The sequence below is a fragment of the Prinia subflava genome, chromosome 1 (genome assembly GCF_021018805.1).
Source record: "Prinia subflava isolate CZ2003 ecotype Zambia chromosome 1, Cam_Psub_1.2, whole genome shotgun sequence".
Lineage (NCBI taxonomy): Eukaryota > Metazoa > Chordata > Aves > Passeriformes > Cisticolidae > Prinia > Prinia subflava.
The window spans coordinates 40,602,586-40,616,425 of NC_086247.1; the positions used below are offsets into that span (position 1 = coordinate 40,602,586).

General features: G+C 37.1%; 1 protein-coding gene across 1 annotated transcript in view; it reads left to right on the top strand.

Annotated features, from left to right (window-relative positions):
- ST18 (ST18 C2H2C-type zinc finger transcription factor) overlaps positions 1-13,840 on the top strand; it is a 71,547-nt gene that overhangs the window by 47,390 nt on the left and 10,317 nt on the right. The window contains exons 11-17 of the mRNA XM_063394267.1: positions 660-775; positions 3,975-4,037; positions 4,836-4,904; positions 9,871-9,933; positions 10,019-10,099; positions 11,142-11,363; positions 13,426-13,514. Coding sequence (XP_063250337.1) covers positions 660-775; positions 3,975-4,037; positions 4,836-4,904; positions 9,871-9,933; positions 10,019-10,099; positions 11,142-11,363; positions 13,426-13,514 — 703 coding nt within the window. The remainder of the gene's footprint in view (positions 1-659; positions 776-3,974; positions 4,038-4,835; positions 4,905-9,870; positions 9,934-10,018; positions 10,100-11,141; positions 11,364-13,425; positions 13,515-13,840) is intronic.

Here is a 13,840-nt window from a genome sequence, read left to right on the forward strand (position 1 = left end):
CAAATAGTGGAGAACTACCTTTAGCAGCCTGCTATTAAGAAAGCTTCAAAATTGTTTTGTTCCTTATTGTTTTTATTTTAACAAGAATCTGCTCTTTCAATAAGATAACAGGACATTCCATTCCACAGACATAAAATGCTTTGCATTTACATTTGTGTGTGTAAATAACACTTTTTAGAATTTATGATTGCATTTTTGCACATCATGGTGCAATGGTCACCATTTCAACTCTATTCAAAAGTCAGCGATGTACTTACACAGCAAATAAAAAGAATATAACTACCAAAGTCTTGTTTGGCTCTACCAATAACCACTTTTCTTTTCTCTGTGTACTTTTCTTTGGCTTTTATCACCATCTTATGAAACAAACACAAACTTCTCCTATATATGGCTTAAACTAGCATCTGGTTTTGGAAGCATTTACACAACATTTTTAAAAGTTTCCCTGTAAGAACCTGAAACTGTGATATACTAAACTTTCTTAATTTCTCTCCATCATTTCTTTTTCAATTTTTTTTTTTTTTTTTTTAAGTTTTACAAGAGATACTCTTCTTGCCATGACAAATTGTTTCTTGAATCTGTGGGACAAATTGTTTCTTGGATCTGTGGGAGGACTTGAAGAGAGAAACCTTTTGTTACATTCTGATCTAATATTTCAGAAAGATCCAGTGGGCTCTCCAGAAAACATGGAGGAAAAGAAGTACCCAGGAGACGTCTCCATACCGAGTCCTAAACCCAAGCTCCATTCAAGAGATCTCAAAAAGGAACTCATCACGTGAGTCACAAAAAATGCTGCATTTTCCTTTGCCCTGATAAAGACTGGCTATGCTGCTGTTCTGATTTCTGTTTTGAAGCAGATTTGTAGGAGCTGAGCACTGATACTTGCACAGTTCACTGTCTGTATTTAGTTCCACATTGTGGGTGTGCAGACATGAGATTTGGAGCTGCGACAAGCCAGAATGTGCCTGGGGGTCTAGATAGATTAAATGACTAAATTTACAGTGGTTGCCACTCCTTATTCCTCAGACAGATAGGTAACAAGTGGACAACATCTTCTAAAAACACACAGTTTCATAACATGCTACAGATTGGCTCTGCTAATGCTTACATAATTAAATAAGCTTTAACTGAACAATTGTCATTATAGATCCATTGCTTAGAGCTTGTGTAGAAGCAGTCAGGATTTCTCAGAGTTCATAAAAAGACAAAATACAAGACAAAAATGGGGTTTTCCAACCTGTAGGAAATGTCCTCCATCTGCTTCCTTCCAAGCAGAATTAGTTATTCAGTCCTGCTGAAAATCCAGCTGCTGTAGGAATTCACACCCTGGGACTACAGGCTAATACTCTCTTTTCGCAATTACTGAGATGCACTTGCTCTGTGTTAAGCTCCAGAACTTTACTATCTAGAACTGCAAATAGGTCCTAATAAGTCTGTCTGCACACAACAGCTTGTTTCAGTTTAGAACTGTTCACTAAAAATGTCCCAAGTAGTTCATAACACAAGTCACTTTTTAAAAGTCTCACGTACGCTCTTCACAAAATCCCTTTGGGTTCGTTCACATCAATATAATTTTGATATTAACACAGAGTTTTCACTGTAACAGTCAACTAGGACTCAGCAATCATTTGTGGCACTTTTCTTTTTGTCCCAAGCCAGAGAAATTGGATTGGGTCTCTTTGAACAAGTGTGGTCCATATCACTTAGTGATGATAGCCCATAACATATCACTGCAGGCTCACCCATAAATAAATGAGTCACGTCCCCCCAACCTGTGTCCTGCACTCCAGGCTCGGTGGCACTGAAGCAGTTAGAGCTGCCTCTAGAATTTACATTTCCCTGGGGCAAACTGCAGTGAAGAGCAATTCTTTCCCCTCATGACATGCAGTCTGCATGTTGTCTACTCACCACATTATATCTGCAGATGTAGTTCATGACCTAAATTGTTACAGGTCAGGTTGTTTTGCCTCTTCTTCTAAAACAAATGTATACAAAAATCACTGGGAGTTTATTTGCTGAGGACTAATGGCTTTCCTTTTGTAATATTTATTCCTTTGTGATACTGACCTGTTTTGAGGTATCTGTAATATACTTTTCTACTCTCCTAAATAATAACAACAAAATATTTACTAGGAGAATGATGAGCTTTGAGTGGTTGTACTCTATTATATTCAAACAGTATCTAAAAACAGGTATCTGAAATGTAATTGTGCCAAAAAATAAATAAGGAATAGTTTTAATTTATCAGAAGAATCCATAGGCAATATAGGGATCAGACCACAATCCTATGATCCCACTGAGCTCAGATATTTTGCTGAACAATTCAGTACAGTTGGCTCCATCATGAGGAAGCTTTTAAAATGACATAGGCACTTGCAGAGAAAAAATTTTGAACGTGGTTAGGGCAGTTGGAGCGAACTACTGTATGTATACCACCATCTAGCATGTGCTTTCTATTTTTCCATGTTAGTTCTGTTGGCCATAACAGCATTGCTCAGGTTGAAATGAGCTGTGAAAGTGAGGCTGATGTCTTCCTAAGGCTTTTTTACAGATTTGAAAAACTTCCTAGCATTCTGCCAGCCCAGAGAAAATAGCCAGGTGAGCATCTCAGGCACCCCTTTTTTCATTAGCACAGACCACTAGCTAACAGTTTTTGCATAGCATCTGCTTGCCCTTTTAATTCATATTCCCAGTGAGAGAAAAACAGCTTTTTATAAGGTAACTCTCCAAGGTTGGTGTTAAGAGTGTTTTAAAGTACTGTACAAAGGTATATTTAATTCACCTCCCCCTCCATGCACAAGTTGCATTTCTTGGTACCTTTGCCCTTTTGCAGAGGACTGTATCCCAGTTTGATAAATAACTTCAGTGTTACAACTGAAGAAGGACTGAGGAAAAAGAGAAGCTATAACATCTTCTCCAGGTCGAGCATACCTCCATCTCTTGGTTTAAATGAGTATATCTGTTCTGTTAAATGTACACCATTGTCTTGCTTCCAGCCATGACAGGGTTAAATTTGGCAGTAGCCAGGAGGTGGGGTGGCTGGGACCTGGGGGTTATTCTATAACCTCACCTCAGGGAGGTTTTCCTTCCAGTCAAGTAAGCTTGGCAAAGGGAGCAGTGGGGTAACACCAGTTCTCTTCTGAGCAATCATTTGCCTACCTTGTGCACTTATGGATATTTTTGCTGTTACCATTCATTTTCTCTCATTAAATTGTTCTTATCTCAAGATGTGGCTTTCACCTTCCGTGCCTCCAATTCTACTCTCCAACCTGCCACAGGGGAAGGAGGAAGGGGGGGTGAGCAAGCAGCCTATGGTTTGGAGAGTTTTGGTGGGAGCACCAGTCTGCAGAGTCCCATTCCCAAACCACAACACCCACCTTTGTACCACTTCTCAGTTCAGCTGAGAAACAGCTTGAGAAAGTTTTGTTCTCTTTTGAAACTTCAGATGTGCAATACCGACGTGCTTTCTGTTCTGCAAGCAACACTAACACCTTTCTCACTTTTATCAGTAAATAAATATTGAATATGTTTCTAAAAAAAGTGCCTTATTTTAGTCAGAAGTGAAAGGAATTATTTTAAATATCACTGTTCTCTGGCCCCCAGTATGTTATCAGAAACTTCAGCTCCAACATTTATGATTTGCTGTGAAAATTTTCTGCCAATAATAAAAAAGTTTTTTAAGAACCCACTTTGTAAGCAAAATACCTATGATAACCAAAGATAACCCTACACAGATAAAAAAATAAGTGTTTGAATTATTTGCATTGTAGAAATAGGAGAAAAATTTTCCCTCTGTGCTTCAAGTAATAATTAAAAAGCAAAAGTGAAGTTTTTCTAGATTTCTGAAGTGTCGTGACGGTGTGTAATGAGGAACGTGATTGCCCTAGGTATCATTACATAATTGACTGCAGAGTATGGTGATCTATGTGGTGTATTACATATACTCTAATTGCTCATTCCTTTTTTTTGCATAGCTGTCCAACCCCAGGCTGTGATGGCAGCGGTCATGTAACAGGAAACTATGCCTCACACCGCAGGTAAGAAACAACAGGAAGCCTCAAACAGGAAACAGACCTACTTCTAGCTCTTGTCACCTTTGAACCTTTTTGTACTAACCATGGATAAGTATTCAAAAGCAATTTGCAGAAAATAATCCACAGAGAGATGTGGCTGTTTTTCCTGGTTTTGTTATATTTGTGAAAGTCTGGACTTAATACACTGAGGCAGTTAAGCAGCATATGCTTATTACTGCAGCTGTAGTTCTCAGCTGAGACCTGTAGATAAGTCATTCAGTGAAGTTTGCATTTCCCGGAGTGTACAAGCAGTCTCTATATTGATGCTGTTGCATGTGATTATAAATGAGATTTCTACATACCTTCCTATGAATGGCTTTGAAATTCATAATATGCTATTATAACCCAAGGATATGAAATGTTTTCCTCAAAATAGCCTACGGTCAACCTAGGTGTTGAAACAATGATTTCCTGCTTTTCCCTTAGGAGCAGAATGGAAGTGTTTTCTGCCTCCTACCACCAACATGGACCAGATCCTCTAGCTGTCCTTCATATAGAAAATATAAAGGATGGATTCTGTGTACCACTGTCCCCTCATAGCAAAGATTTACAGGGGCAAGAAACCTTTGTCCCTAACTACATACTTTTTTTTAGTGATTTAAGAACCACATCCTTATGTTGGCTGGTCCTTCTTTGCCAAGAATAAATATTCAAGAGTATAATTTTAACTAATATAAATCATAGATTGTCTGGATGTTGCTGTTTTAGATTAAAAAAATGCTTTTGTTCAGTAAAATATTTCACATCAGGTTTTCTTTTCAGTGTTTCTGGGTGCCCATTAGCTGACAAGACATTAAAATCCCTTATGGCTGCTAACTCTCAGGAGCTCAAGTAAGTATTGACAATAGCACAAATGTTATTGTTTTTTATCTTCGACAAACATGTTCCCTGTATTATTGAACTGTAAATTTGAATTGCTTTGAGCAGTATCAAATCTTTGTCTGAAAAATGTAGAGAATTGATTTGAAAGCTTCTGAGTGAAATAAAGTTTACTTTTCTCCATTTTTCTTTCTTCATTCTCGTACCCCTTCATTTCCATTAATTAATCAGGACCTGGGGGGACAAAAATTGTAAACACTGGGAAAGATGCAGTTTTCCCAGTATTTCTGAATCAGAGAGGAACAGAAAATATCTACTACATAAGAGTGATCTGGCAACTGATCCAGATAGAATTAATCGGAATTATTTAGACAGAAATAAATCTAGTTAGAATAAATCTAAAAATGAGACCAGAATACCTGTAAATCCTTTTTTATTATTCACTACCCTATACTATGTGTTTAATGTCACTGAAGCAGACATCAAGTCATATGATTTTGTGCTGGCATAATTCTCACCATGAAATGTCACTTACAAAAGGACTGTGCAGGCTTTGCTATATAGACAGATGTATAGGGACATATGAATATTTCAAAAATCTGTAGTCAAGAGAGGCACTGGCAACCAGTCATCTAGTTATTGAATTGGCTTTGTCAATAAGGATGTGGGGAAAAGGGAAGGATAATTAGAGTTCTTTCATAGCTTTCCCTCTGCAACTTGTAAATTGGATCCCATAATAGATGGCTTCGAAAAACTCATGAATGCATGCAAAAAGGGGAGAGCCCCGTGACTGTCCTTTCTGTCCTTTAAGTTCATCCCCAGTCCACATAGAAGAAAATAAAATCTGATAATGGCACTATTTGCCTTTTCTAATGGTATTAATAGCAGAAGTGACTACATTTAGGCTTGGCGCAGTGTTTGGCTTCCCCAGATCAAATTTTAGTGGTCTTATTCCCTAGCTTTGCAACTTAAGTTATAATTGAAATGCTGAGCTGATGGTAGCTATGAAGTTGAATGTACAGGAGATGCAGCAAAATAGCAACAAAAGACCATTTATATAGGCAGCTGTCCAAAGCAGTTCACAAAGCCAGTAGGTAAACTGGCACATTGGCACAACGCTTCATTTTTTGACATCTCTGATCCTCAAAGGTATAAAATTTAGGTTTATTTTGTTTTAAAAGAGCTGAATGGTTAGCAAGGAACTGACTTGCAAAAATGCTGACAAATTTGAAGTCATTTGCTGAGTCATATATATTTGTCCCTGCTTTTATTGGCTTTCTGCCATACAAAGACACTCACACAAATATTTTGAATAGTTGCTCCTCATGCATCACCCCCCCCGCCCCATTCATGTGTGAATAAGTAAATTTGCATACCAATATGGTTATTTTTCCACTAAAGCTTCTAGAGTTTTGGTCATGCCATAAGGAAAGAGGAGCAACAGCATATGACTTAAATGACAAACTGCACACTGTACGCCATGTATAATAAGTGAGTTGTGAAAGACAAAGTCAAAGTTCATGGACATTTCACAGACAGAAATATGTTGCATAACGCAGTTAGCATTTAATTTCAATTAACTAGAAAAAGAGCAAAAATCAAAATCTGTTCACAGACAATTCGCAAAAGGAAAAAAGGCTAAATAAAATTATTTTTCACAAATGCATCACCTTAATTTAGGTTCCTGCAAACCTAGTGCAGGTGATATTTTGAACAAAACTCTGCTTCTGTCTAAATTAAATCTTATTCCAAAATGCTGCATACATGCTTGTGCTGGTATAGTGATACCAATAGTTAATTTTAGCATTGCTGTGTGAGCAGAGGGCATAAACGCTCGTAGAATCAGGCCAGGAAAGTACCCTCATGTAGTTAAGCATGAATATGAAAAAGCTGTGTATTTTTTCCAAATGTTATTCATGTTTAATTTGCCAGAATCAAGATAAGATTTTGGCTTTAATTATGAAACTCTATGCCAGCAAAGATACAAGGCTTCCATGTGATCCACAGTTCGGAAATAAGGAAGATCTGCTCAGAAAATGAGGCTGTGTTTCAGACTCAAGAAAATTTCTATATGAGAATTCTTGCTGCTCAGAACAATCTGAGGTGGTCAATTTAAAACATAGTAAGTTTGATGATGAGTCAGATTTTAAAACTAATAGGGATAATTGTGGCTGATAGCCCATTTAATCAAAGAGCTTGCTTATCAAACCTTTTTAAATGTGTACTTTAGAGAGGTATTTACTTACAATTCAGAAACTTTTAGGAATAGGTATTTAGTCCTATCCTTAGACTAGTTTTTCTAGTGGTTAAATGTCAGCTTCTAGGAAGAGATTTGAGAAGTTTTTTTACATGGGTTCCACATAAAACTGATACTTATTTATATTCCATAGCCAGTATAACAAATTTCAGAGAACGGTTTTCTCAGCTGACCTCTCTGGGTTTGCCTTAACTACAGTTCATATCCAACACCTCTGGTGAGCTTTTGAGGGAGAAAATATATCAGAAATGCTCCCAAACCTGCAGCTGTTTAAATTTTACATGCAGTTGTAGTTCATCTTCCTAAAGATAAAGCAATCCTCTTGGGGAAAGGGACAAAATAGAAGGTATTCAATGCCCATTTGCAAAAATCTATGTGTGAAATCACTGAGAGATTTATTTTTGAATAACAAATTTGGAAGAATTGGAAAAGAACTTGTATCCTACACCCACCTGAGGGTTGACATCTCTTAATTTGATGTCCTGAGACCTCTGGCCCTTCAATTTAAATCTTATTTTCTTGGCTCTGCACAGGAATCCATTATAGAGGATGACTCCCTAAACTGAGATTCTAGTCCAAACACCACTTAAAAGCTGATGAAATTCCACAACATTACTGATTGCAAGGCAATAGAGTTTTGGTGTATTTTGTGTTCTGGAATTTCACAATTCATACAAAGATATAATTGATATTTAGAAAACCCATCCCAGTGGTCAAGATTAAGTCCTGCTAATGAAGCCTTTTACTTATTTGTCAGTAGTCCACCTGAAATATCCTTTTACAGTTTCATTAGTACTGACAATATCTCAGCCTCAAATCTTCAGTGACCTCCAGAACAGCTTGGACTCCAATCCAGTCAGAAATCTGTCTGCTGCCAGAAGTGGTAAATACAGATGGGGTGACATAGATTTTAGTTCAGTGTCCTTTTTAAGTATATTCATAACTCCCAGACTTTCAGATCTGAATGTCTCATACAAAGAGCTTTTCTTGAATTAAAGTCCACCTTCAGTCTATGCAGGGACCCCTTCCATCTGTGATCATCTGATAAAACAAGTAGCCAAAATTAATTTCCTTAGTTTTTGGCATGTTTTCTGGATTTACTTGTGAGCATTCACACTCTCCAGACATCTGCCCTTGCTGCCTGCTCCACATGACATTGTGCCCAGTCCTTTTCCCACACTTAAACAGGTCAACATTTAGTTCTACACAGTCAAGAATATCCTGGCACTCTGCAAACCCCCACCTTTACCTTTACTGTCAGTGTGAGGCAAGTCATTCTGCCAAAAATATTTTGTTCACTAAGTGTAGTCATGAAATGTTTTGACATTATTTAAAAAAAAGTCACCCCTTTTTTCAATTGAAATTATTTGCTGAATTCTACTTGAATCAATGCATAAATTTGTTCATGTCCAAAAGAAGTCAGATTTTTGACAAATTAATTGTTCACAGAAAACTAGTTTCAAATATTCTGTGAAGAGACACACCTGCACCCTCAGATGTGCTAGTACAATTATATTTGTAGGTGTTTTCCATGGCAGCTTACCAAATGACTAGATGAAATCACGAATCTCTTTCACGCAGGCAAGATTCAGGAACAACTGAGACCCTTAAGAGCATATTGAACCCTTTAAGCTTCCTTAATGGTTCAGCACATTATTTGGCACAACTCCTCATGTAATTCTGATACTCTGTAAAAATATTAGCATTTCAAAGTCCCTTGGGGTTGCCTAGTATAAGAACTTTGTGTTGTGGAATACAGAAACATAGGAAAGGTTGGCATAACTTCTAAGGCAAATGTTTTTTGGTGCTCCTTTGTTTGCTGAGATATGTTTATATTTAGTGAAAAAACCTCAAACCAAGCCATCCCACAAATATACAACAGCCTTAAAAGGTCCTGCTCCAAATCCCACAGAGGTCAGTGGAAAACTCTACTGACTCAAGTTAACTTTTGGGGCACAACAAGCTAGAAGCAACCCCTGTCAGATTGCTGGCAAAAGCACAGTAACAGGCAGGTTTTTTTTCTTTTTATTTTATGGCTATCTCAGCATTAAACATTCATACTTGAAAAGGTTTGTTTGTCATGCATACACAGAGAAACCCCTTAACTATGAGAAATAAGCATAATCCAATTGCTCGGCTGAACACCCAACTGAATCTCAAGCTAGAAAGAGATGCTCCTGTGGTGTGCTTACAGTGCTAGAATACACAAATTATTAAATTCAAACTCTGGCTATCACCTACTGCTGCCCGAAAGTAAAACTGCTTCTCTGCTTTCATTTCCCCTTCTGTAAATACTGGCAAAGTGCTTATTTATATCTCTACCTGAAAACATCATACTAATAACAAACAAACACATAACAGAAATTTACAGATAGATCTGTATCAAGCTGCTTTTTTTCTTCTCTTTGCAATGTTGATTCTGTACAAGGAAAAATGTTTGATGCAAACATTGATATAAACTAAGTAAATCTACACATCATATACAATATATTTCACATTCCTTATTAAAATTATGATATTAAAAAAATGCCTCCCCAAAAAAGAGGGAGTGTGCTTATTTCAGAAAATAAGAAAAACAACCAAACAGCGAGAGGAAGGTTTAGTTATTCAGCAAAAGCTCTGCTATTCTTTCTTTTGCTCTAGACAAAATATGGATTGTACATTTTATTTACTCTGTATCTTTGCGACTGTATTTTGTAAACTGCCTGTATTATTCCATAGGTGCCCAACACCTGGCTGTGACGGCTCTGGCCACGTGACAGGGAATTATGCATCCCACAGAAGGTAACAACCACCCCATCACATGGGGCTGCAGTGCTCAGGGCTCCCAGCAGAAAGAGGTGGCTCTTATTCTGTGTGCTTCTTTCAGCTTGTCTGGTTGTCCTCGTGCCAGGAAAGGAGGTATCAAAGTCACTCCTACCAAGGAAGAAAAAGAAGACCCTGAACTTAAGTGAGTGCAGAAGCAGGGGTCCACCACCAGTGGAGGGGGGAAATGGCCTGTAAGAGCTCAGGACTTGAGGAACCATAGGGAGATGCCCCAGTTAATCTCAGCCATGCGAGAACAGTGCCCAGAGCTGGAACCAAACCAAGTGTTTCTGCTTCTAGTGGAGTCCATCACCTAGGAGACTGAACAGTGAGGAAGAATTGCTGTATCTGCTTGCATTGCTCCAATTATTTTAAAGAGTGCTATGCAAGTGCCAATTGGTTGAAAATTTTGGCAAAATGAAGGAAAATTATTACTGACTGAGGTGAAACATGTCAGCTAATTAAATCAGAGTGACACCTTCAAAATATGTTCCAGAGAACTTAAATATCTGTAAGTCTCATGTCTTTTCTCTATCTATGAAAATTTCACTTAAAGGAAAAACTGGAAACTCAGCAGAGATTCACTACACTCCTGGCTTGAATGCACATTCTGTTAAAATTTGTAAATGATAACTGCCAGGATATAAAAGTGAAGGCTGAGTTGCATGGAATGTTGTCTTAATACTTGCTGATGATATACATTACAGAGCAGCATGAAAAATTCCTTATCCTTTCTTTGCAAGTATTTTCATGGGTTTCCATGCAAGTTTTCCAGTTACAGGAACCCACCCTCTGCTTCATACCAGAAACTGAGATAGAAAAAAGACAATGGTGACTTTCCATACACTTAAAGAAGTGTGATTTAATTTCACACTTCTATCATGCCCATGATAGAATTTCAGTTTTCTTTTCTGGTAAAATACTATCTAAATGAATGTCCTATTTCCTAAATTTCTACAACTGTATTTTTAAATTGCCTTATTTCAAGATCAGCTGAACCCCCATAACCCAGCTTGAATTCAAGCAAGAATTGGGTGCTCTGGTACAGTGTGCCATCAGGAACCAAGCTTTACTCCATTAAAGCAAAGTAGCAAAGGCTGCCAGAATGATTTTCTCAGTATTTTTTGAGACTGTCTTTGCCAGCTGTCTCCAGTGAAAATGAGGGTTCTTTTGCTGTGTTTCTGTAGATGTCCAGTGATAGGCTGTGATGGCCAAGGTCACATATCAGGTAAATACACTTCTCATCGCACTGCTTCTGGTTGTCCTTTGGCTGCCAAGAGACAGAAGGAGAGTCCTGTCAATGGGTCTTCACTACCCTGGAAACTGAACAAACAAGAGCTGCCACACTGTCCTTTGCCAGGCTGCAACGGGCTGGGTCATGTTAATAATGTTTTTGTCACCCACAGAAGGTATAACTTTGTGTTTTCTCTTTTCACTTTTCCTTAACATTCCACTTTGAATTGGAAACATGTGAGTTTAGAGTCAGAATAAATTATGCTGAAGTCTTTTGAGTAATAACATTGCAGCTAAAGTAATACAAAACAGAATTACTTTGAGAGACTTCAACTTTTATGTCTTTTTCTATGTTCCCATTGAAGCATGACTTTCCAAGGTGTTCAGATTAGCACAGTACCTGTGCATTTGAAAATTAAGTAGAGTTCTTTCCTACGGAAATATGGAGTTGTATCTTCATATCTTAAAAAAAAAAAAAAAAAAAAAAAAAAAGAAAAAAAAAAGAGAGAAATATCATTGAAATGTCACTAAAAAAGTTTTAGCTGAGAGTAGTTCATTTCACCTTTCTATCAGTGGAAAATTTGTACTCATAAACTTTGTATTTGAACAGCTAAAGTTACACAAAGAAAAAACAATAAGCATGCAGCACTCATATGGATTAAACAAGTTCGAAGTTATACCAATCTTACAAAGAGGAGTCACACATATAACTAACCAAAATAAATACCATCTATCACTATGAAAAATAATAATCTGACCATATTGAATCAAAAATGATCAGAGTCTGATTGGCAAGTTTGGTTTTCTGTCTTAAACAGTAATTAAATCTACATTCTCTATCTCTTTTGCTTTCTTCCTAACATTTTGAGCCAACCTCTCCAAAACAAGAAATGTCTAAGGTCATTTGAAAAAATTCAGTCAGAGTCCAGTGTTATCCTAATTTTATTTCCTACATCCCATCTAAAAGTCTTTTCATTTGGACACTACTGCAAATTGTGGCTAATTAAGCAAGTAGCAAAAACTGTATGCTAGCTGGTAACAATTCACAGTACAGATGATTTCTGTCCTACATAAGGCTGGGTCACTCTCAAGATCACAGTAGTTAAAATGACGTAGCAAATATAAGTTTTTTTTATATTCTTTCCTAGGACATTGTTACTTGGTACTAACAAGTAACTCACGGCTATCAAACAATCTCCCAGTTAGCTATCTACTCTGGGCAGAGTTAATAAGCAGAAATTTAGAACTGAAGAACTAGCTTTTTTCCCTGTATAGCTTTTAGCCAAGCTAATGAAAGCTTAGGTTTTGCTGCTTTATTGGTTTTTCTTCTATGTGGAAATGCCATGTCTGTTAGGATTCTCTCTTTTTTTTTTTTTTTTTTTAATTTTTACACCCACTCCCACCCCCCCCCCCCCCCACACACACATCCACACACATCAACCATTTTCCTGTGGAACAAAATTTTCCCTTACTCCTTACTCGGCTACACCTACAAAGAAATCCTTCTGCCAGTTCTTCAGCATATGGGTATTTCTTCTTTGTTATTTATAAAGATAGTATTAAGACAGTGCAATTCCTCTTAGCCTTTTAGTGGGCTATAAAAATTGCCTCAGATAATTACCAGTTGATGAAATTGTAAGCTTTGAAATAGCAAAATGTAATTTAATGTGAACAGTGGTTAAAAAGCAAACTGACTATATAATAGAACCATTCAAAAAAGCTATTACAGCCTATAGGGTATGTCCAGAGTTATTATTGTATTGATCATTATTATGTATCAACAAAGTGATACAAGAATTGTGCACTGTGGACATCATCCCATTAACTAATTTTTTTTTAGGATAGCAAACTTGCCATTTTAAAGGACCATACTCTCCTCTCCTTTGGAGCACAATCCCTTGATAAAAGCAGTTTATAAGTGTTCAAACATTAAGAATTCTGTAAATGCATCTTCATATAGCTTAAGAGTAGCTGCTACTGCAATTTTGATTATTTTGAAATATGCTTAAGAGTTGTTTACTCATAGATTGAGATTTCTGTGCCAATTTTCAAGCTGGAATATACAGCTAAATGACTCTTTATGAGTTATGTCATTCCCCGAAGCCATGCTATAATGGAGATACTGATGTGACCTTAGGTACAGAGGTCTGTCCAAGTGCATGATTGCCTGAAAGGATTGTTGCCATTTTCAAGTGGGTGCTAATGTTTGGTTGTTTTTTTTTTTCCTATCCGTTTCAGCCTGTCTGGTTGTCCTCTGAATGCACAAACCATAAAAAAGGGCAAAATTTCGGAAGAATTAATGACTATCAAGCTTAAAGCAAGTGGTGGTAAGGAGATCTGTAAAAAACAATGACATTTATTTAGATAGAAGGGCCTTGACTCCTATTTATACTTGTGCCCCTTTATGCCATTCTGGCATTAATTCTCACTACTTTCAGTTGTCTCCAGCAATAAAAAAATCTTGACTAACAAAAATATTTGCATGAGAGATTATAAAATTATTTTCATCTTGATAACTCAACATTGAGGACATGCTCTTGTCACAGAGCATATTTTTTTTTAATTTGGGTGTGCTTTCAACATTGTTTTTATTAATAAACAATTAGTTACAGATCAGGAGGACTTAGCCATCTGATGAATAAGGTAAGAAGGG